General features: G+C 37.7%; 1 protein-coding gene across 1 annotated transcript in view; it reads right to left on the reverse strand.

The window, feature by feature from the left end:
- LOC125671000 (MAM and LDL-receptor class A domain-containing protein 1-like) overlaps positions 1–25,000 on the reverse strand; it is a 121,758-nt gene that overhangs the window by 49,179 nt on the left and 47,579 nt on the right. Inside the window, exons 8-12 of the mRNA XM_048906476.2 lie at positions 24,646–24,780; positions 10,967–11,127; positions 2,477–2,663; positions 1,968–2,228; positions 1,654–1,800 (exon numbers count right to left, since the gene is read on the reverse strand). Coding sequence (XP_048762433.2) covers positions 1,654–1,800; positions 1,968–2,228; positions 2,477–2,663; positions 10,967–11,127; positions 24,646–24,780 — 891 coding nt within the window. The remainder of the gene's footprint in view (positions 1–1,653; positions 1,801–1,967; positions 2,229–2,476; positions 2,664–10,966; positions 11,128–24,645; positions 24,781–25,000) is intronic.

A 25,000-nucleotide genomic window follows, 5' to 3' on the forward strand; every position in this document is an offset into this window, starting at 1 on the left:
CGATAAGGTCGATGACGTCGTTCCGAAAAATGTATGAAAAATGAAAAAATATATACGTATTTTGATTTATTTTAGCCCTAGATATGATTGAAGAAAAAAATAGCCTACATGTACCAAACTAACATGTAATTTCAGTCCAGTTGTACCTCGTAAAATTCGTTATGTAATTAGATATGTAAGGTATTTTAGATCTAATAGATATTACTATATTATGATTAATTTTTCGAATTTTTTGAATACGTTAACATTTACCCCGGAAATACATTGTTCATTGGTGACGATTCACCCAAGTACGTACAATTTCGCGAGAATACCGCTTGTGTTCTGCCCGCACACTGATTTTCTTGCGGTTCTCGGTAGTAATCGTGAATTACCGTTGTCTTTCCATATATGGTCGTATCGAAATTCGACAAACATGTAAATTTGTTGACATTTGTTGACTTGTAACGTGTAAGATGCGATGCTGTAAGGTACAGCTATGTAAATACTAAGTCTACAAACGGAAATACTGTAGGGATAACCGCGTATAATTTAAGAAACAATGATGCATTTTTATAAAGAGAAATGTAAAATCAGAAATCAAACGATGACACAAAGGAAGAGTACAACACTGAGGTATACATTTCTGAGAAACATAACTCACACCCCCTGAGTTACAAACATACATAGTTGAAACAGAAATTAACACGGTTGCATGTTTCAATTAACAAGTTTACATGCTTGGATTTTTGAACTCGATTACCCTCCATACGAATAGACCCTCCTATGTGACGCAGTACAATATACATATTTGTATATTGTGAGTCCGCGATTATCACGCAGGCAAATAACACTTAAGAAGTAGTTCGTAGTTAAAAGTTTGAAGATATTGACATGAAGAGCATTAATATAAAAGTATGGATTTTATTTTAAACATAAACTGATGAAAAGATGAAGACGTCACACCGTATATGCGGCCTAAGAAATTGCTATCCCATAATGCCTAACTGGAAGAGTATGGTCTGTAAGCAAACGAACTCTGACGGAAGTTTGCAATATGATCGGGTTGTGTCGCGTGTTGAAATTGGTTGGTTCATGGAGGAAAATGCGATTTGTAATATAAATATTAAAATATGTCCCCGAACACATAGCTATACATGTAGTGTTGGGGACATATTGTTTTAGCTCCGTTTCAAATTATTATATCCCCGAACACATAGTATCGGGGGCATATTGTTTTTGCTCCGTTACTTATTATTATATCCCTGAACACATAGTGTCGGGGACATATTGTTTTTGCTCCGTTTATTATTATTCTTATTATCATTTTCTTCTTCTTTAGTAAGAAATTTGTCCTCGTGATTTTATGGAAGTGCTTCAACAGATCCAAATGAAACTTTGTTGGCTGATAGGGGGTCATGCAATCAATTTCAAAATGATCACCAATTTATAATTAAATCAATTCGTACTGATTTGAGACACTATTTCTGGGTGTAGTGAGCCACTTTTTAAGACTAAGTGACACCGAGAGAGGATCGAGGAAAATGTTATGTTTATCCCAAAATCACCTTAAACAGAACGGACTAAAAGTGTGGTATAAGTCTAAAGTGTAATACTTGTAGTTCGGAGCAGGTGCACCAAATGATAGGTCTACAAATTAAGCTCATTACTTACTGCTGCCAAGGCTATGGTCACTGGAAGGCCCCGTATTACTGGAGGGTGTAGTGCCCCTCTGTCTCATCCAATCCCGCTGGTCTACAGCTGCAACATTTTGCCAATCACATAATTCTTTCGTCGTGTCGAATGTGCACGTGTGAGTCTCTGTAAGTCGAGGGTCTTAATTATGTAACTTCGCCAAACAGATTTCTGTTATTTTGTTGAGTCTCCGCAAGACAGATATTCAATGATCTTGTTTGAATTAAAACTTATCATCATTCTTCCTAACTGCTCTTATCAGGTTAGTATTTAGAAAACAAATGATGGATTACCATTTACAACCAGCTTTATATGCGTCTCATCACGTCCAAGATGGTTGGTGGCGATACATTTGTATGTCCCGGCTTCATTTTGTGTCACATTAGATATCACCAGGGGTTGTACATTTCTTCCGAACCCAGAGCAGGCACTTTCTTTCACCCATGTGATGTTAGGAAAGGGAATTCCAGTGGCATTGCATAACAACACAACCCTTTCTCCCTTTCTCGCGATAATTGTTTGGTTTTTGTTCAAAATTTCTGGCTTTTTGTCCGCTTTGAAAATCAAACCGAAAGAGTTTATATAATTTTTCTTCCGTTCAATCCAATACTAATGTAATTTTCTTCATGAAAACTAATCACTGCGATTCGCAAATGCATACATACTATGGACATCATATCTGCATTAGTACGGATGTACATAGCATTTGAAAACATAGGAATTATTTCATTAATATAAATTGCACATCCAAGTATCCGAACTATTTCATAATTACATCGTAATTTGTATCAAATCACACTACCTGGAGAACACTCCTTATTGTGAAAAGAGACGTCATCAATGGCGACGTCGGAGGTAGAATTTCCGCGTTCTGCCTCAAAAACGATTTTTCGTCCATGAACATCCATTGGTATGTTGACCCTAGCTTGCATCCATCCTGTGCCCGACCTTCTCAGATTCAGAAGCGTAGTCTCGTCCATACTGCAGGACTTTTTACAAAAAATATACAATATAAAACTATACCACACACACACACACACACACACACACACACACACACATATATATATATGTATATATATATATTATACTACTACTTTTCTTGATTTTTCTATACCCATTTCTCTCTCTCTTTCTGTGTGTATTTGGGTGGGTGGGTGGGTGGGTTGGTGCGTGCGTGAAAATAGTAAGAAACCCAAAGACGTTTAACAAAACTTTGGCGCTTTCATTTCCAATCTTCAGAAGCTGCGTATTTAGTAATATAAAGCACTAAAATGACTGACAAAACGAACAATTCCGCTAGATCCGCTAGTTCATCTTCCGGTTCTGCCAGTCCTTTAACATTGAAAATGTATGCAAAATTTTTCGATTTGAAAATCAACAGTGCAAAAACAAAAATCGTTTGGATAGGTTTAAAAAAAATTCTCTGCGGAAGTCTTCCATCACTCCAGATGGAAGCTAGATTGTGGGGGGGGGGGGGCATTTTTTCTTTATAAGGAATAAATGTTTCTGTGGACAGAGATGAGATTGTGGACAGAGATCTTTAAAGAACAATTACATAAAGTTACTGCAATGATGCAGCAATGGAAACGGCGTGTTCTTACGCCCATCGGACGGCTTACTGTTGCAATCCCAAAGCGTAATCATTGATTTATCTCATTACCAAAACCCCAGTCAAGAAATATTTTCTAGTTTAACACAATCCTTGTTTAAATTGATATGGGGTCAGATTGTGATAAAATTAAACGCACAGTTGTTACACAGCATTTAAAAAAAACTACACCCCATCGTCACAAAAATAAAAAGTTATACCGCTTTGTGGTTTTCAACAATCAAAATTATTCTCAATCGCTAATTAGATTTATATTCATTATTATGTGGGGTTTAATCCAAGAACAGATCAAACAATACGTCCCCATGTCACCAGTACACCTCTCAGGGTTGACCAGGTGTTGGTGCACAGTTGTTAGGGTTCCAGACAAGTGATGTTCCTGTGGGGCATATGAGCAACGGAGAAAGGGGGATGCATTTTGGTCGCTCGCCAGTCAGACAGGGAATTAAACATCATAAGAGGTCAAGGTCTAAATCTCCCTTGCTTAGGCATATCAATACAGAAGATTATAGGGATGATGGTAGGGATTATCCCAATTGTCTAGCCAGTGTGTCTGTTGGACCGTCTCCAGGGACCAGAACTTAAAATACGTTGGGACAAATGATCCGTAAACCCTTAGTTAGCTCCAAAGCAGCATGGTCGGCATATGTCATGAGGTTAGGGTGCCAGTGAGGCAAAGTGGTTGTGTGTCGGGGGTAAGCAGTGGATGTTTGTGGCTGACAGGTATAGATGTTCAGAAGGTCCAGAATAATATAAGGGTCAGGAACACGCGGTCGGCACAGACTGAGGTGCTACCAAGCACAAGTGAGAGGGTTGTGTGGTTGGTCGAGGCAGGTGTTAGTCACCAGGGTGGTTAGTTGCAGGACACTGGGCATAGTATCGGTTGCCATAATGATATGACTTCTCATGGTAACTCTGGGCATTCCCTTGGTTTTGCTGTCAACATCTCAGAGGCTGGTGCTCAAAATAGGTCGAACCAGTAGTGCTGGACAGTGGGGTATTGATGTTGCATCCAGTGGATGACCAGTTTTCGGATGCAGAGAAAGAGTCCGGGGGTGAGGATGCATTTCGTGATGGTGAGTCTAGGTTGTTCCAGGCGAAGATGAATGCATGCGCTGTGATTTGTAATGAGGTATGTGTGGGTATTGCATGCGAGAGTGGAAGCTGAAAGCTTCAATGGTAGTGCTAAATGGTATTGCCAAGGGGAACACTCTGATTATTACAGATACCCCATCAATTATTGAAGCATTGGCCTATAGGTTCCCAGGGGAGTCTGTCCCCAAGACACCTGACAAATGTATCATTGTATGCTGGTCTGATGGTAGTTACCCGGGGATGGTTCTGTAGATGCGGGGATCGTGTCTACATCCGATTTGGTCTGGTGGGATAGTAGTGTTTTTTCTCGGACTGAGAGGCTTTCTGCTAACAAACCTCTAGGTAATGAATGGAATGGGTTTACTGCTGGTGGCTTCTCAAGTTCTCGTTGGTCATTGAGTGATGGCTATGTGGCCCAGGTTCAAGTGAACCAGGGACAACCCAGTCATCGCAAGGGGGTGTGAAAGAAAATTAATAAGTTGTGTGAGGGGTATAACTCCTCCACACTAGCAGGGCTCCAAAATGTGGAATATAATATTGGGGTTTGCAATACTTTTCTTTGTAAGGTTCCAGTTGACCTGGAAGTTGTGATGTGCTATGGTGTGGTGTTCCATGTCCTGCTGCGTCTGTCCATGATGACATCTGTCCTGTGACATGTTCATGTAACGAAGTTCGTAACCGTGTGTGACTCTGTGGTGTGACTTTCCAGTTCGTGGATTTTTCTTGATGTGCTGTGTGACCGTGATGTTCTGTGTTGTGAACTTTTTGGACTGTTAAAGTGTTATGATTTTATAGAGTAAAGTTTATTATACTATAAATCATAAGTGCCATTCATTAATTTATTTGTGAGATTGTATGAGTCTATTGCAGACTACAGTGCTACAAGTTAAACTTATCTGCATCGGGACATTCCTCCTCAAAATGGTGGGGAGAGATAGTGATTTTTGAGGTGTGTGTGTATTTCAGGATTTTCGGTCGGACTTGGAGTCCTCTGATATCGCACGTGTAATTTTCTCTTTCCCGTGGACGCTCAAGCCGAGTGGAATAAGCAATACATCTTTCCTCCTCTATAAAGAGTGTATTAGTCCAGATCAAGTTCAATAATGTTGATTGTTATGGCTCAGAAGTTTAGATTGGTGTACATAAATGCAATTGGGTTAGTGAAACAATTTTATGCTCAAATGCATACACCATGAATGAAATGATAATTGAGCTTAAAGTATGGGATTACTGTGTCCAACTTTACAAAATTTACAAAAAGAATAGAAACTACAAATATTACAAATACACAAGGTCACAGAATGTTACTTCCTTGAATTGCTGTGCCACCTTCACGTCCTGACCGGGCTACAGTTGTTGGTACCATGGTTTGCTCATGGTATCAATCGTTTGTATTGGAGCAGGCAACTGATTTGGTTTGACGGGTTCGCCATTCTCGGGAAGATATCATCTGAACGGTTCCTGATGGCTACTAAGTTTTAGATGACGTTGATTTTTGTGATGATAATAATCCTCGGACCTTCGTAGGAGCGATTTTGATAGACCAAAGGGTCACAGTTCCTTCCGTCAGGGGTGCAATGTGCACATGATCATTGACCTTATAAACTCCAGAGTTACTGCTTGCATATTTAATATTGTTTCGTATAGAATATGAAGTCTGTAAGCTATAATTGAATTTTACTTGATGAGTAATTATATAAAATGGGGGGGGGGGGGGTATTGAATCTATATTCAATTTTTTGTTAGTTGGGGCTGTTATATGCATTAGATTTATCAAACTTCGGGTATCTGTGGATGTACATGTAGGTCTACAACTTGGTCAGCATGATGCATAGGTGTTCAGAGTTACAGTTCTACTCATAATAATTTTAACTAGGCCTATGTTTCTTTATAATTATGTTTAATATTATGAATATATTTTCCATTGGTGAATGAGATGTATATATCTAACTTAGCTATATACATCTCATTCCATGAAACCAACGATCTGCAACATTGATAAATTTTTCGGAGCTCTTATTTTTCTCTCATGGTTTATATAGTCACTGTTAAGACTTTTTGTAATAATTTATTAAGATACTGATATGAACAGATACGAAGGCCGGAAAGGGGGTACCTGTAAAGTGAGAAACGAAATCTACCGAAACGAAACGAAATCTACCGAAACGAAACGAAACCTACCGAAACGAAACGAAACCTACCAAAACGAAACGAAACAGATTGTATAACCGAACTCTTTTAATTTAATAATTAAAAATGGTATCTTAGGCCCCTGTGAAAGTTACAACATATAAATAAAATTCTCCTCCCCTTTGATGTAGGCTTTCGGCTTGACTGTTACAAAGTTTTAAAAGTTGGAAAGGGGGGGGGGGGGTAGCACAAAGTACATATCCGTAGTTGATTAAATGACATGTACAATTAGTTTCGGATCCATACATTTCAGAACCGAGGGTTACAGTCTCAGAGATCTGGGGAAACACACTATACGAGGGGTGGGGTCGCCGACGTTGGATCCGCCTTTGGGCATAGATACATTGTTTGAAGAAGCTGGTGTCTGAGAAAATTGAAAGCAGGAAGAGCTCTTAACCTCTTATTTTATCTCTAACTGCTGAGGTGCGAGTACTTTCAATAATGGAAAAACTCTATACATTTGGGCAATCTCTACCCAGAGTTATCATTGTAGCGTAGCGTAATACCCCCTCTGGTGAGAGATTGACATTTGGGGTGTTGCTAAGACCGGAAATTGAAAACGGGACTGAAACGGAATTTTTTTAATGCAATAATATTAGGAGGAGGTCGGCAATTTGTAAACTGAAAAGGCTTATGAACAAGGGAATTTTAAGCAGAAATCACAAAGAGAACGGGAGGACATATTCAGAATCCACCGTTTGATATACTACATACAAATACACAATATCCACATGTATACATATATTTGTCTTTAGAACAAAAATACTGAAACATGTATTTATGCCCAAAAGCGGATCCAACGCCGACGACCCCATCCCTCGTTTAGTGTGTTTCCCCAGACCTCTGACCTGTGAGACTGTAACCTCCCGTTCTGAAATTTATGGATCCGAAGCTAATTGCACATGGTATTTATGTGATTTGTGCTTACCCCCCCCCCTTTCCAACTTTTAAAACTTTGTATCAGTCAAGCCGAAAACCTACATCAAAGGGGAGGCGAATTTTATTTATATGTGTAAACTTTAACAGGGGCCTGAGATACCATTTTTAATTATTATAATTAAAAGAGTTCGATTATACAATCGGTTTCGTTTCGTTTCGGTGGGTTTCGTTTCGTTTCGGTAGATTTCGTTTCGTTTCGGTAGATTTCGTTAACTTTCGTTTCGTTTCGATTTCGTTTCGCACTTTACAGGTACCCGCCGGAAAGGCTCATATTTGAAAAGTTAAAAAAAATCTAACTCATTATAAAGAGTACTAATCTCGTTATAACGAGTTAGCATCTCGCTATAATGAGTTCGTTACCTTGTTACACTGAGTTAGTTATCTCGTTATAACGAGTTTAATGCATGTATCTCGTTATAACGAGTTAGTTATCTCATTATAACGAGTTTGTATCTATGGAAACTTTTAATCAAACGGACTTCATCTTTCAAAAAAACTCAACATAGCGATTAGAAATTTTTCAAATCGTCAAAAATGAAGACATGGAAGCATTCATTATATCGAGTGGAGAAAATTCAACATCTGTTGACTACATGATAAAATAAAATTTCTAGCTTATAGACGATTGTTGTACAATGACTATTATATAAGACTATTAGTCGTCGTTAAAATGTTGATTTCTTACCCCAAACAATTGAATAAATGACGATGTGTTTTCTTGAATTCAACAAGAAGTGATATGATTATTTTCTATCGTTTTAATAACCAGTCGAATTGTGCAACAATGGTTTGTCATATTTTCCTAGTTAAATTGGTATCAGCAAGGCTACATGCATATCTCGAATACACTTACACAATGTCAATCCACCAATAAATTATACGAAATATACACGAAATACAATCATTCGTGAAGATATACCAGGTAGCAGTAGCAGGCAGATAATCATTACTAAATGTACTTCTTTTTAAGGCAAATTGCAGAGTTTTTCAAGGGAGGGGGCAGTCGTCGAAGAAGTTGGAAGTTGACTTATCTAAAATTCTTGTCACGCATATGAAATAACTTATCTTGTTTTCAAAATCCTAATTCGTGGGTGGGGAGGGAATTCAGGGTCTTCATCAGATAAAACTGCCTAAATATTCCCCCACGCTTTCATTTGATTTCTTAAATCGGGGAAAGGGTGTTCATCCTTCGCTATACGCTACAGGGCTTCAATTAATAACTTTCAAGCATACAGTCTTCTCATTCATTACTACTACATGTATCAAAAATTGGTGGGGAAGGCAGACACTCAATATATCTTTATTTGCATATGAAAATAACACATAATGTTCATTGCCAGAAAAGATGGGGGCTAGACTCCTTCCCCTCCTAATTCTACGTGCCTGATTTTGAATTTAAATTTTCTTTTTATGAAAATGTGGGCCAAGTTAGCCCACTACTTCAATTTGGTTTTATTTCTGCTGTTAAAAAAATTACAGAAAACCCCCACAGAAGCTCAACATTATTTTATTCAAATACTATAGTATGTACGACTTCAGTCACATAAAAGGTGAAGATAACGAACAATGATCAATCTCATAACTCCTACACGGACCACATATAAGATTTTCTTCAAATTAATATACGTTGATGATTTATACATCATATGTGTAATTCAAAATATATTAAAATCAATATGAAGATGGATTTGAGAACTACAAGTCGATTAAGAAAAAAATTCTTTTACTGATGATTTTTTTCGTTATGTATATGTAATTATACCATAGCTACAACTTGTTTTATAATTAATCTTAAAGAAGGTCCTGAAACGCTTCCGTAAATTGCTTCTTTATAATGACTTATTTATCTCGTTATAACGAGATAACTAACTCATTATAACGAGATACTGATTCGTTATAACGATATAACTAACTCGTTATAACGAGATAGTTAACTCGTTAAAACAAGATACTAACTCCTTATAACGAGATAATTACCTCGTTATAACGATATACTAACTCGTAACGAAATAAATAACTCGTTGTAATGAGTTAGATATTTTTTTTTTTATTTTTCAAAAAACGAGCGGCTTTCGTAGTACAGACACATGGATAAACACAAGAACGTTCTTGTCTTGGTTGAACATGTTTTGGGATGATACAGATCTTTAAACCAAGTAATAAGTCGAATGCTGTCCAGTATGTCGGGTATCGGACGATCCATGGCAGTTCCGGACAGTTTTCGCCCTATTACTTATTCATAAATTTGAAGCATTACACTTCAGTTACACTGCTTGGTAATGTTCAAGAAGTAATGCCATTGTTTACAATGTTGTTTCCTATTTGTCATTCAAATAATAAATTGTGTTTTTGATTATTGCGTTTTATGGGAAGAAACTACGAGTTTTCACAATTTTACTCTTAAATTGTCGCACAGCGGCACTGGACAAAAACAATTCCTTTATGTACAAATTCGCAATTGGACAACGGTCTTTGGTCAACTATTCGACATGACGGATTACGATAGCATTCATACATAATTGTTATCAAGATTGAGATGATAAAATGTATGCAATGTTTTATTCCCCAATGCTGAATTTAAATTTCTGTGTATTTAGATATATCGACGACATATCATCTATTAACAATAATAACTTTCATTCATATGTCGATTCGATATATCCCTGTGAACTCAAAGTAATAGACACCACAGAGTCGTCCACTTCTGCTTCATACTTAGATATTTTATTGAAAGTAGATATTAACGGCAAACTAACAACTCAACTTTATGACAAATGGGATGAGTTTGGTTTCTCCATCGTCAACTACCCATATGTATGTAGCAATATTCCATTATCACCTGCATATGATGTTGAATCTCTCAATTAATTCTATACGCAAGAGCTTGTTCGCAAGAGCTTATTCTGCTTATCATCAGTTTTTAAATCGAAGCAGGCTACTGACAAACAAGGTGATGGTGCAGGGGTTCCAACACTCTCGTTTATAGTAAGCAATTCTATGGTCGTTATAACCATCTAGTTTGCCAACACAACCTATCATTGGGTCAAATGCTGTCTGACGTGTTTCATACCAATTGTTAGGCCGTTCTTGGCACACTGATTTTGACTACGAATAACTCCGTTTATAGGGCTCACGGCAGGTGTGACCGGTCAACAGGGGATGCTTACTCCTCCTATGCACCAGATCCCACCTCTGGTATATCTAGGGGCCCGTGTTTGCCCAACTCTCTATTTTGTATTGCTTATAGGAGTTATGAGATTGATCACTGTTCGTTATCTTCATCTTTCAAGACTGTATTAGGAATTCATATCTCAAAAAAATCGTCCTTGTACATTAACATCAGTAGTGCATGCACCTACTGATTTCCTTATTTAGACAAAACTTGGATAACTAAGTGTAATTTACTGTATATAATATCAATAACATAATGTGTGAGTGTGGATATTTACAACCTACCCTTGTTTTGACTCTGAGGACAGCACTCGAAGCTCCATCAATATAGTACCAGAACGTAAGGCAGTGTCTCTCTTTAGTCGGTACAAAGAATGATTCTAGTCGTCCAATTTGACCAGTGGTCATTGAAGTGCTGTCTATATTTACATAGTAGCCTTTTCCCCCTTCCAAAAATAAGAAAATAATACAAGGAATAAAAAGTAGTAAGGTTTTATCGTCATATATTTAATACTGATACCAGTACCGGTGTTGTTGGGTTTTTTTATGTAATAAGCTAAGGAAAAAAACATGAAATAAAAATGAATACATTATAACTATACTCTTTATAATGAAATATAATATGTCAAAATATCTTTATTTGAATGAATAGTAGACATCTACATATATGATTTGAACACATTTTATTGTATGATAATACATCAATGGAAACGATTTGAACACAAGACCTAACAACTTACAAGGTCTTCCCCATATAATACTAAATCGCGCGAAATAATCCGAACTAAATCTGAACCTTTAACAAGAAAAAATTTGACGCCAATTCCAGAAGTCCCTCGTCAAAAATGGCGGATATCTCACCAAGTCATTTGTAAATGCTCGGCTATTTCCGTAACCACAAATAAACCTCGTATGTGGATCGACGCCATCAGATTTGGTTGCTATGTACACATAACTGTAACTATGATGTCACAGTCGTACGTTACACTATGAAACGTGAGCTTTGCATCATACATATCTAAGGTATTGTACCACTATCAATTTCCACTTAAAGCGAGCGCAGCGAGCCACTGCGAGCTCTAATGACTAGACCGCGGGAAATAATCCGAGCTAAATGTAAACCTTTACAAGAATTTTTTTACGCCAATACCAGAAATCCCTTGTCAAAAATGGATGAGATCTCGCAAAGTCACACCTTGGACTCAATCGTAACTACTCGGCTATTTCCGTAACCGCAAATGAAACTTGTACATGTATGTGGGTCGACACCATCAGAGTTAGTTGCTACGTATACATAAACTAAACTATGACGTCACAGTCGAACGTTACACTATGAAATGTGAACTTTCAAATGCATCTAAAATATTATTCACATCTAAGGTATTGTACCACTATCAATTTCCACTTACATGTTTATGTATTAGAGTGAATAAGACGTTAATGATGCCAAAACTGAATCTGTGGTGAAAATATAAATAACACATTATTCAGGGATTCGGTTCTGGCCTTTTAACCTCATCCATGGGCGCGCTTCTGGCGAAGAGATGCATTGATTTGATGCAATTCTTGCGCCGATCTACGTCTGAGTCTTCTTACCGGTTACGAAAAAGGACGAGCGCGTGATCTGATTGACCTTGGACAATGATTGTGAACTTACGTGGATTATCAATTTAATCTTGTGGGAACCTAGCTCGAAAATTCAGTGCACCATCATGCGTAGTACTTGAGTTCACGGAACTTCCGGTTGTTTCTAGATTTTCCCCATGAAAGGCAGGGTAAGATGATGTGTGACGTCATGCCTACGTTTTGACGTACGACATAATAAGACTGACAGTGACGGATCTGAATACTTGTTATTTCCATTTGTAAAAGTCGTGCTACCGGGACAATGTACGTAAATACTAGGCATATAGTCAGGCACTTTATTTCTGTATATGATAAAAAAAAAATTCAGTTTGTGATACAAGCACCAACTTTTGCATGCAGTCTCCTAGCACCCAAATTTTAAAAAAGCACGTTAGCCAACCGAAACTTCCAAAATGGCGGCCATTTTCCAATATGGCGGATAAAAGCTTATTCTTTCTACATTTTTTAATGATTAGTTTCATGAGCTTATTCTCGAGAGGAACATTAAACAATATTCAATCAATCAATCATGAGCTTTAGGTAGCATCACTACATCGTTACTAACTGATGCATTCATAATTGTCTCATGATTCTTTTCACTTAAAACAAGAACACTGTTAATTTTAATGGGCAAGCACGTTGTTTTTACTGTTTAAATGAGTGGATGGCAAAGCCCAACTAGGGCACACTGGTGACACCACTGTTGTGTAACTCAGCATGGGGTTCAGTGTCAGCTAATATGTAATAAATGTGTATCAGTTTCCAAAATGCATTCAAGCAAACCCCTTTAACTACATGTATATATCGTATAAAGTTATAAAGTTAAATGTGTGATAACAGCACCTGGATTGACAGAATGTACCAGCACAGGAGAGCCGAGTAAAGGGTTATTGGGGCTATAATTATCCGGATGGTTTACAAATCACACGGGACGTAAATGACACTGGATGTACGATTGGGCTAGAGGTAGAACTACAAAATCTAGGTCGATTCTAGTTGTATCCCATACAGTAATATGCTTTACATGTAGATAATTTCAGGTGGTAAAAGGATGAACCCTCGGCCTTAAATTATCTAAGAAAATTATAGCGAATGAACACAGCGAATAAACTTGGAACTTTATTGAAATACGAGCTAGTATCAGAAATGTCAGACATATCACCTCTGGCATCTTCGCTTACCACTGACTGGAGCAAATGTTGCCCTTGCCAGTCAGATAAAGGCGAAGAGTTGAAATCACCATCATCGCGGTATGAAACAAGCAAAGATCAAGATGGTTGGGCTATGATAACTAGGAATTTCCTCTGTTTAAAGAAATAAACCAGATGCCAATCATACTAAATCCCAAAAGATGAGATGATAGAGAAGGGATTGAAAAAAACCCTTGCGAATGCATGATGCAAAATACCATCAAAATTGTAGACTAAAGTTCAGCAACAGCAAAAGTGAGAGGGCAAGGAAAAGGTCAGGCGTTACAGAGAGCCAATCTCATATCCCTTCAAAGAGTAGAAGAATAAGCATAGAAAATAAAGCATTTTTTCTTTGTGAGAAAGAGGATTCAGTTTCTGAGCTGAGATGTGGAATACAATTCGACAAAAGGCTTAACGAGTGTGCTCGAAATTTGAATGATGACAAATTGCTTGCAACACTACGTGGAGGGGATGTCTTTGCACAGGAGTTGAAATATCACAGTTCCTGTTTGACAGCTCCCTGTCTGACGTGTTTCATGCCGATTGTTAGGCCGTTCTTGGCACACTGATTTTGACTGGATACATCCGTTTACCTGATCAAGATATAGGGCTCACGGCGGGTGTGACCGGTCGACGGGGGTTGCTTATCCCTCCTAGGCACCTGACCCCACCTCTGGTATATCCAGGGGTCCGTGTTTGCCTAACTCTCTGTTTTGCATTGCTCATAGGAGTTATGAGATTGATCACTATTCGTTATCTTCGCCTCTCTACAATAGGTAAAGAAAATATTGGGCAAGAAAAGTAAATCAAGGTGATGAAACAGCGTCAGAAAAGGAACCTTATCCTCTAGTTTTCTCAGAGCTGCTGATATATGTCATCGAGACTAAAACGAACATGGAAGGACCAATAGTCTTTTGGTTGGCAGACTTAATAAACCTTTACTGCCAACGATTGTAACAACTTAAGAGTTTTAAAAAAACCCACTGTTAACTCAACTAGACTAAAAGAACAATTGTTAGCAGAAATTCCTGAACTCGAAGTCCTTATAAAGGTAGAGAAGTACTGTTAGCATTCAAAACAGCTACGTAGGCACATGATGGATCACAAATCAACTGTTGATGGAACTTCGATGATTACTGTGTTGAATATTCTATTCCATCTCTCCTTCTCCAGTTTGTGTGCATGATTGAACACGGTGCGGATATTAAATCACAACTTAAATTCGGTGCCTCCAAAATTGATGTCACAGCAGCTGCAGTATAACTGTTATGCCAAACAAAAGGAGGAAACAAAAATACACCGACATTCTAAAGTTCGCAAAACGCCATTTCCAGTATTTCTTGGAATATCTGTGTATTCGAAAACAAGGGAAAAAACAGCTGTATGACCATAGCCTTAGTATTCCATATAACAGAGTGCTAGATGTGTCAGCGCAGTTTGGTGATGCAGCTGTAAGAAAATTATGGATTGAGTTCGGACTGGGCAAGAACACGAGATGGATTCCTATCCATGACATTAAGGATGCCATTGGACTAGAAAAATATGCAGGGATTTAGTTTTTCATGCCTTTACGGGATGTGGCAATGTATCTACCTTCAAAGGTAAAGGAAATAAATCTTCTTGGCAAACTTGGAACGTCTGTCCAGAGATATCCAGTGTATTTACAAAATTTAGTAAACACCCTACATTCATCGACAACAATGATCTTGATATCATATAGATGTTTGTGGTTGCTCTGTATGATAGATCAAGTCCAGAAGGAAGAGTCAACGACGCCATACTCGATTTGTTTGCAAGAAAGCAAAACTCGTTCGATGCCATTCCACCTACGAGAGCAGCTTTGATATAACACACTAGCAAAGCTGTATATCAAGCAAGCTGCATATGGGAACAGGCGTTAATCTGCAGAATGGAAGACATTACCTCTGCTGACTGGGGGATGGAAACTAAAGGATAACATATGGGAAGTTGTATGGACAAAGTTACCTCCTATTGCAGAATCTTGTCAGCAACTTACAAAAGGTGCAAACTTGATTGTCGATGTCGGTGCAAGTGTTTTCGGTTAAGCCTATCTTGTACTTCGCTTTGCAACAGTAACTGTGATGAATAGGGCGCAATTATACAAATGTAAAAAAAATAAAAATAAAATAAAACAGAACCAAGAAGGAATTTGTAAATAAACAAATTCAATGAACTTTTAAAAAAGCACTAATAAGCTAACAAACCACCAAAAATCCCATCCTTAGGCACGATTAGCTTCTTTATTGTGTTTGTATTATTGTGAATCTTCTAAATACGTTTTAGTGGTGTGTTTCATTTAATTTAGGTCAATGCAACCAGGTATGTTTATCGAATGGACTTGTAAATACTTTTTGTTTGATTCTTAAGCATTATAATGTTATTATCTGCCATTTTGTTTTCAAAATGGCCGCCAATGAAATGTTTTGAGTGGCTAACGTTCTTTTTTCAAAGTATATACATGTAGGACTAGGACCTCTCGTCCCAAGTTTGATGCTTGTATCATAAACTGAAAGATTTAAGGACTTATAAGCCATGCTAATATGTAATATGGCTTCGAATACAAGTTGTGTATTATCGACTGCAAACAATAAATCTGATTAAAATGTTAAAGCCTCAAAAGGAATTTATTATCACTACATTATGTATGAGGGGGTACAGGTACTAAATCTATGCTATTTAAAAAAAAATAACACACACAAGAAAAAAAAAATCGATGAAATTCGGCTGGATCGAAAACATTTTTTTAATCTTTGATTTTTCCGCGTCTAGAAATAAGAACATCTTAAATTTATTTCCTTGGCATGTCCGGTAATGCAAACCACGATGACCCCCCCCCCCCCCCCCCCATGATAGCCAAACATGCCACTTGCTATTAAAGACTGAAAAATCACCAATTAATTCTAGTTTTGTGAATAAATCTTTTAAATATATCCTTACAAGAACAATGGCGAGGGGCTCAAATATGTTGCAATTTATTCAATAATTATATATGCGAATTATAAATATTGTTCAAATTTTCTCTTCTGAAACATGCCATTGCTACAAGGGGATTGTTGCATGAATTTCATTTTTTTTAATTAGGTACATAGGTGCGCATGGCGGGAGGGGGTGTCTGCGCATGCATGTGCAATAGTATTGAATTAATTTATCGATTTAATCAAGATTATTTGATGTATATCAAATAGTCCACAATTAATTAAGATTGGCCATCTGAATTATTACAGTATAAGAAACAACCTCGTTCGAACTATCTCACCACAAGCCTAACGCGGAACGAGTTAATTTCACTTCAGCAGGAAATCTCCACGGTTCACATCAGAAAAAATTCGAAAAAATAAGAGAGAATCCATCGCCATCGAGCCACATCACCGATTTATTCCCATCAGGTATCTACCTAAATCACCTTTCTCGACCGAGGCCGTGGAAAACAGCCCAACGTCGACATGCCAGACAAGGCAATCAAACATGGCAACGGCATGGTATCACCATCCCGTGGAAGAGGGACCCGTAAGCGACCCAGTCCGGAGTCACAATCACAGTGCTCCCTGGAGGCCGTGGGTGCCCATCCTTCCACCGTTCAGTCGGTAATAGAAGTAGATTCCTAGACGAATGACCCCCCCCCCTTTCAAAGTCAACCCGATGCCGATATAGCCACGCATGCAGCCGATGCAGAGCCAAGCACCCTCAAGTTAAGTGTCCTAAGCAATAATTCCATATACTCGTTAGGTCACACACCAATTAATACTGCTGCATTAGTTCATTATTTGCAAGGATACCAGCACGCTAAATTTCTACTATAAGGTTTTACTTTTGGTTTTCGTTTACAATATTTGTAATGTCGGAATTTACCAAGGTTACAGTCCAACTTCTTAGTAGTTCAACAAAAAATCACCAAACAACTATCCCTTCAGCGGATTGCAGGGCCTTTTAACACTTTACCTTTTACTAATCTCAAAGTCTCCTCAATAGGCTTAGTTCCCAAGAAGGACGGAGATATTCCTTCATTGACCCGGCAGCTTGTTTCGTTCATTATTCAGGCATCGACGATGCAGTCAGCTTTATAGCTACCCTGGGTCAAGGTTGTCCATTTGCTAAATCCGACATTAAGTCAGCTTTTCGCCTTATCCCTATACATCCTGCAGAATTTGACCTATTGGGATTTAAATTTCAGGGGCATTATTATTTTGACAAGATGCTCCCATTTGGATCTTCAATCAGCTGTTCATTGTGTCACTAATTTGCGTCCTTTTGCACTGGATCACACTACAACATTCCCCAAACCCTTCCATTATACATTATCTTGAGGATGTTTTGTTCTGCGTCCCAAACTATTCACCACAATGCGCCAACACTTCAAACCTTTAGAACGTTGTGTGTTGACTTTAGGGTCCCCATTGCCGAAGATAAAACTGTGGAACCAACCACTGACTTGGTTTTTCTTGGCATCAGATTCAATACCCTTAATATGACCATGTCACTACCTTCTGATAAACTTCACAAATTACGCAATGCTATTCAAGCTGTCCTCCAGGCTAAGAAGGTAACGCTGCAACAAATGCAGTCTCTGTTAGGGCTATTGAATTTTGCCTGTCGAGTTGTAGCCCCCGGTCGTGCTTTCTGCAGACGCTTAATCAATGTCACAATCGGTGTTAAAAAGCAACATCACAAAATTCGGGTATCTGTCAACATCGAGCTGGACCTTCTGGTCTGGACTAGTTTTCTGAAATGCTACAATGGTGTTTTAATTATTAAAACCCTTGCATTAGATGACCATTCAATACAACTATTTACTGACAGTGCTGGGGGCAACGAGGGTGGATTTGGGGTCTATTTCAGCGGCAAATGGGCATGAGGGTCCTGGTCCTTACACTGGTCTACTCTGGGCATTACCAAGGATATGACTTTCTTAGAACTTTTCCCCGTAGTAGTAGCTCTCATCCTATGGCACCAATATTTCCAAATTCCAAACCCCTCTTCCGCATCGATACCATGTCTGTCGTCCACATTATCAACAACTCCACAAGCAAATCCACCCTGGGTCATGTGCCTAGTTCGAAAACTCGTGCTCCTCACATTACAACACAATATCCAAATTCATGTTACCTGTATCCCCACAAAATCTAACTATTGCTGATTCAATATTTCTTTCACAGTGGGCCAGATTCCGACGTCTCCCGCCAGAAGCAGAATTCTTCCCCAACCCCCTACCCCGACATCTGTGGGACATTTAAAGGAAGAAGCGGCAAGACTCTTACACAACTCATTATCATCTAACACCCATTTGACTTATAACACAGCAATACAGCAGTTTGAAATTTTTCACACCCAGTACAAATTGCGTCAATCATGGCCCGCTCCAGTAAATCAGCTGTTGCATTACCTAGCCTACTTATCTGTTTGAGGAGGTGCCTTTAGAACAGCCCAACTTTACATCAACGCCATTTCCCACTTTCATAAACTTCAAGGTTATTCAGACACCACAAACATCTACATCGTGTCTAAACATTGCAAGGTATCCGGAGGTCCGTTGGTCATAATAAATCTCCCTACAGTTTCTTACCAAAATTATTCAGGTCTTGCCAACCATTTGCAGATCTCCTTACGAATCGTCCCTATTTACAGCTGCATATTGTTTAACTTATTTTGGTTTGCTTCGAGTCAGCGAAGTGCTACATATACAGCTATCCGACCTACTTGTCCACGGGCACATTTCACTCACAATTCCCAAGTCTTATACCGATCAGTTTAGACGGGCAACCACTGTAACAATTAACAAGCAAACCCTCGGAGCTTTCTGTCCAGTAAACTTAGTCAGGTCTTACGTTAAATCAAGACCTAGCATCGCAAGTACTCTGCTAGTACATATCAATGGCAAACCTATAACACGTTTTCAATTTCAATCCATTTTGCAAAAATGCCTTTCATACTTGAAGGTACCAGGTTATTACAGGTCTCATAGTTTTCGTATAAGTATGGCTACCGAGTTGGCCATGCAGGGGGTTCCAGACACTCAGATCAAAGCTATGGGGCGATGGAATTCCAATGCCTACTTGACCTACATTCGCCCCATCTCATAAATTAATTTTTTGATAGTATTAATTCTACCATTTGCCATCCCTATGAATGTCAAGGTTCATTTAATATTACATGTCTAATTCAAACTAAGTATTCCAGCTGTGTCTATCTGGATAATCGGATAATCTTACCCGTATTGGGCTGGGTTGGCAGCATAGCACAGACCAAGGGAATCTGACCTCAACCTACCAGCAAGGATCACTTGGAACGGTATTCGGGGCCTTAAGTGGAATTAAGTGCAAAAGACAATCTTAAACATGTTCAATAATGCCCCCCCCCCCCCCTTCCAGACTTCCTGTTCTTCCATGTTGGATCAAATGATCTTACGTCCCCCGACATCACTTCCCAATCCCTCGGCAACATGATTCAATGCACGTTAGATAGATACAATGCTCTATGGCCAACAACCAAACTCATCTGCTCAGGTTTACTTGCTAGGCGCTATTAGCATCATGTATACTTAAAGGACGCACCCAAAATCAACAAAAAACGTCTAAGGTTAAACAAACTAATGCTAAAGTTCATGGGCAAGGGAGTTCAAGATTTTTATATAGATCATGATCTTATTATTAAGTTCTCAGACATACCGTTATTCCGTCAAGATGGCACCCATTTATCTGGCTTGGGAAACCAAGTATTTCTCAATAATCTACAGGCAGGGTTACAATCTTTTCTCTCCCAAGACAAAAACAGCACCCATTCCCCTCAGTGACGCCTTTGATTCCATGGTTTGGCCTAGACAGCCAATTCCTACTTTTACTCCTGTTTTACGTTAGGTAATTCACATACATGCCTATGTTGGCTTAATAAGTAGTTTTAAGTTAAGTATTTAGGGCACTAATGTATATCAAATTTATTGTGGGGGACATTGTCCCAATGTCTGTGGCGACTGGGGAGTGCGTTGGGGTAGTTGATCACTAATTCTGCGCCAAACCCGGCTCTCCTCCCACCTGCTACTAAAGCACGGGGCTGGTAGTTAAGGTATACCCTCCAGATGACCACTTACATAGGTCAAGGGTCAGTCAATATTAATGAAAACAGTAATTTGTTGAATAAGTTGGTAAAGTTTACTTCGTGGGGCTCTCGGCTAGTTCATAGCTGGGGCCACATCCACCTCCTACCAAGAGAGGGGATGCTTCAGGTTTGGTGCATGTTGCGACAACTGTAGGAGGGTCTACAGGTTGCTCCGCACTTGCTAATTAAACCAGGTAGCACGCAGGAGACAAGTGAGATGCGCAGATATCTCTACCCCCCTTAGAACGTGGTCACCCGTTCAGGCTGGGCCCCCGGTATTACCCCTACTTTGCGTAAATATAATTCACAAGAGAGTTACCTTTCCAGGTTAAAAATTATACACTGTACACTCTTTCATGCATTGCATCAACTGAATTCTTTGTTTAGCATTGTGTATATATCTTCTCAATGTTGTTTTGTGCAATATGAGAATAATTTGAATTGAATTGGTAGTTAAACTGGTACACTTGCCGTCTCCCCGGGTCCCCACAAAAAAATTGTATGCGACCTTTTCCACCATATATGTTATTGTTGCTTCCTGTTTCTGATGAATTCAATAAATATTTAAACTTGTATCACTCTTGTTAATCCTGCTGCTAAGCAGCTTATCAAGGACTACAAGGGCAGCCAGCTAATTGTAGACATACCTACTTGAGTAATTCATCATTATATTAGGTCAAGGTCACATTCAATACAAGCAGTAGGCCAAATGTCTCGCAGCTGGCTGTGCTGTATACATATATACATTACAATCAAATTAGTTTTCCAGTTAATTATAAGATGCCTCAGGCCAGATCATGGTCTTGTAGCCAATTCTATTATTAATTAAAATTATCAGTATGTTGATTTGCGTTTTATGTTCAAAGGCAGTGATGTTCACACAGTTTTACAAGCAACAAGACTTCGGCATTTTTATCACACAATTAATAACTTGGAAAGATTGAGAGTGGAAATAAGGAAAGTAGAGGCAGTCGAGAGCATACAGTTCAGAACAAGTCGCGTCAAAAATAAGCAAGTCACAGTGAAGGCAACAGAAATAAAATGTATATAGTATAAAAATATTTCACATTCATGTATAATATGTTTTAATGATTTGATATAAAATGGCCTCTCATTCATATACTGAGTATTTCGCAAATAGATATCCTGATCAAAGCATATTTCACAACGGAAAATTAATTCTGGGCTTGTGAATAAATCACAATTTATCCTTACAACAACAGGGAAAGGGGGGGGGGGGGGGGGGGCTCAAATATGTTGCTGAAATATGTTATTATTGTAACGGTTAAAACTATGATTCTGTAAAATATTTTAAATATTATTCTAATTTCCTCTTCTGAAACATTCCATTGCTACAATGGGATTATATGTATTTTAAAGAAAAAATTTTACTAGTACATAGTTGTGCATAAGGAGTGTGTGTGTGTGTGTGGGGGGGGGGGTGTTAAAAAGATAAAATTTTGAGACTCGCGCAATATATGTGCAATAGTGTTGAATTTATCGATTTAATATTAAAACTATCATTATACTGAAATTCGTTTTACGCCCACAGGCAGTGCTGTTTACACAGTTTTACAAAGAGAGTGTTGCACCAAAGCGGGAATTTTCCCTAATCAGAACTCCGTGCCAGCACTCGTGACGTAAACTGACTTTCATCCATATGTATACTCTTATTGCGTATTTGCCATTTTTAAGAATACCTGTAGGATTCCCCAGTGCGAAGGACAAGCCTAATACATTTTACATGTCAATGCATTACACATGTAGTCTAAACATGATTTTTGAAATCGTGAAATTCAAATTCTTTTTTTTTTCTCTTCTGAGTATCAGATACAATGTATACGGTTAAACGTTACGAGTGTATCAAATATCTAATACTATCACAGCTCTTATACTCGAATATATTATTTTACATCTGAAAACGTTGATTCACCATTATAGCAATTTGCTACTGGAATACACATTATCTTAACCACTTAAACTGTTTAACGGTAATCTACCCTGTTTGGCCTTACTGTTAAAGATTTTCTTTCAAAGCTTTGCAAAGTTCACAATGGTTTTTCGTAAAAGGCACCATGCCTTTGTCAACACCTTTCACTCAGAAAAACATACAAGTTTTTTTATTCACAGGCTGCATTGGGCGTGTTTGTTGCGAGTCCAAATTCACAAACTAAACAGTGTCCAGGTTGGAGGCTTATTTCAAACTCGGCACATTGTAATAAACAGAGATTTGAGACAAAAGATTTATAAAAACTAGAAGTGTGTTTCAATTAAGAAAAAGAAAATCTAGATGGAAAACGTAATATATATATATATATATATATAAATGTGTTCGTGAGGGATTCGAACCCGGTCATTTTAAAACAGAAAACATTGTTACCTAGAGAAGTCGATGACTTTCTCTCTCTCTCTCTCTCTCTCTCTCTCTCTCTCTCTCTCTCTCTCTCTCTCTCTCTCTCTCTCTCTCTTATTGATTAACATTGAAACAAAAATATATCACAGACTAATCATCAGTTACAATTACATTTAAAACACTTTGCATCTAAAATATGAACAATAATATTCCCTCTGTTTCTTTCAATAGAGGATTTCTATGTAAGAAAAAGTTTTTAAACGGGTTCATTTTCTTTTCTAAAACAGTCAATTGATAATGGTTACATGGAATGTAATGTCTCAATGTATATCTACAAAGCCTTTCAATATCAACTTTCTTTTCACTTTGCAAAAAATCTGTTTTCTCTAAATGCAAAATCTGCATACTGATATAAAATAATTGACAAAAAATACACTCTCATGAATACTTCAAAGTTTGAACACCACTCTCACAATCTTTCAATAACGATTCAAGATGATAAATAACAAATGTGTTCTTAAATTCAGCCAACTCTTTACATCTGATAAATAAATGCATTACGTCCTCGCATTCTAGCATTCAAAGTAGACATATTTCAGAATCAGACTTCCCTATCCTAAAAAGTTTCTCATATGAAAATATAATATTGTGAAATGTTTTGAAATCCAGTTTGGTAATATCTGGTGTTTTGTATAACTCCCCATCACTTTTCAACGAATGATTTATCTTTCATATCGAGTTTATCTCGCCAATAAATATTTGACAGCGGTTCTCGAAACATTTTTTGAATTAACAAATTATAAAATATTCGTACTGTACCGGGATGTAAAACTATCCTTTGATCTCTATATGAAATAAGAAAATTTGGCCGAAAGCATGTTCTTTTGTACTCATTTTCATTAACATAATTTTTCCATTCTTCTGGAATAGATAATATCAAATCCTTATGTAAAATTCGATGACCTTACCAACTGAACCATGTAGTAGACCATAAATTACTAAGGCAAATCAACGTACACGTAAAGTTCAAAATAATATCAGTGAAATTTACAAAATAAAATGCCCCTGTGTAACAAAATTTTAAAGCGACATTTGTTTAGTGGAAAACTTGAAGAACATGTTCATGCTAAATTTATTTTGTTTCACGAAGGCAGTTTTTCTGAAATCCGGGGATACCCTTCCATTTCAACGCTAAAAATCATATAAATCGGTTATTGCTTGATTTAAATTCGAATCATTTGGCTAATTTTTGTCAATACCCGTCTTTAAAATTTATTTTCAAAAATGTTTGAATCAAGATATAAGTTCCAATTGGTTTTATCATATATTTGAATAACTTATTTTATCGATCTTTCATGCAACACCGTTAGGAAAATTAACATGAGACGTGCAATTCCTTCTTTAAAAGGTTTACGACAAGACTTGGACATTTCAAAAAAGTGTATGCAGCTGCACTCGCTTAAACGGTATATTATAACTGTATATTATAAGTATATTATAACAGCATAATGTATATTCTTTTCAATAATCACACATGAGTATAGTTACTGTTATAAATGTAAAAATAATCAATATTAATGGTCGTCCCATTACTTTATTGTGAGAAGTTTCTTTATGCCGTTTACTTGAAGATTTATTTTACCGCGAGGGAATGAAGATCAATCAAAGTAACAGTTTTAGAAAACCTTTTCCTGGTGTATGGTCAAATGTTGGTGTCCTGCGGTGTCCTCTGCTCCTGTGAAAATCCGTGTCATCTGATTTACTTTGGGACCAATCACAGAAACCAGATTCAAAGTCACAGGAAATGACGTCAGAATTATCTGTGAGTTAAAGCAACATACCTATACCTATTGCTCTTTTTTACATTAGTACAGTAACATTTTATAATTAACTTTCATTGGATTCAAAAACTCTTTCTTGTCATACTAAATGAATTTGAATTCATCTGAATAATTGAGATGGATTTGATTAGATTTGATTTGATACTGAACACTCGTTTGAATACAAGAAATGTTAGAACATAAAAGCAATTAATCTGAA

The sequence above is a fragment of the Ostrea edulis genome, chromosome 4 (assembly GCF_947568905.1).
Source record: "Ostrea edulis chromosome 4, xbOstEdul1.1, whole genome shotgun sequence".
In the NCBI taxonomy this organism is placed as follows: Eukaryota; Metazoa; Mollusca; class Bivalvia; order Ostreida; family Ostreidae; genus Ostrea; species Ostrea edulis.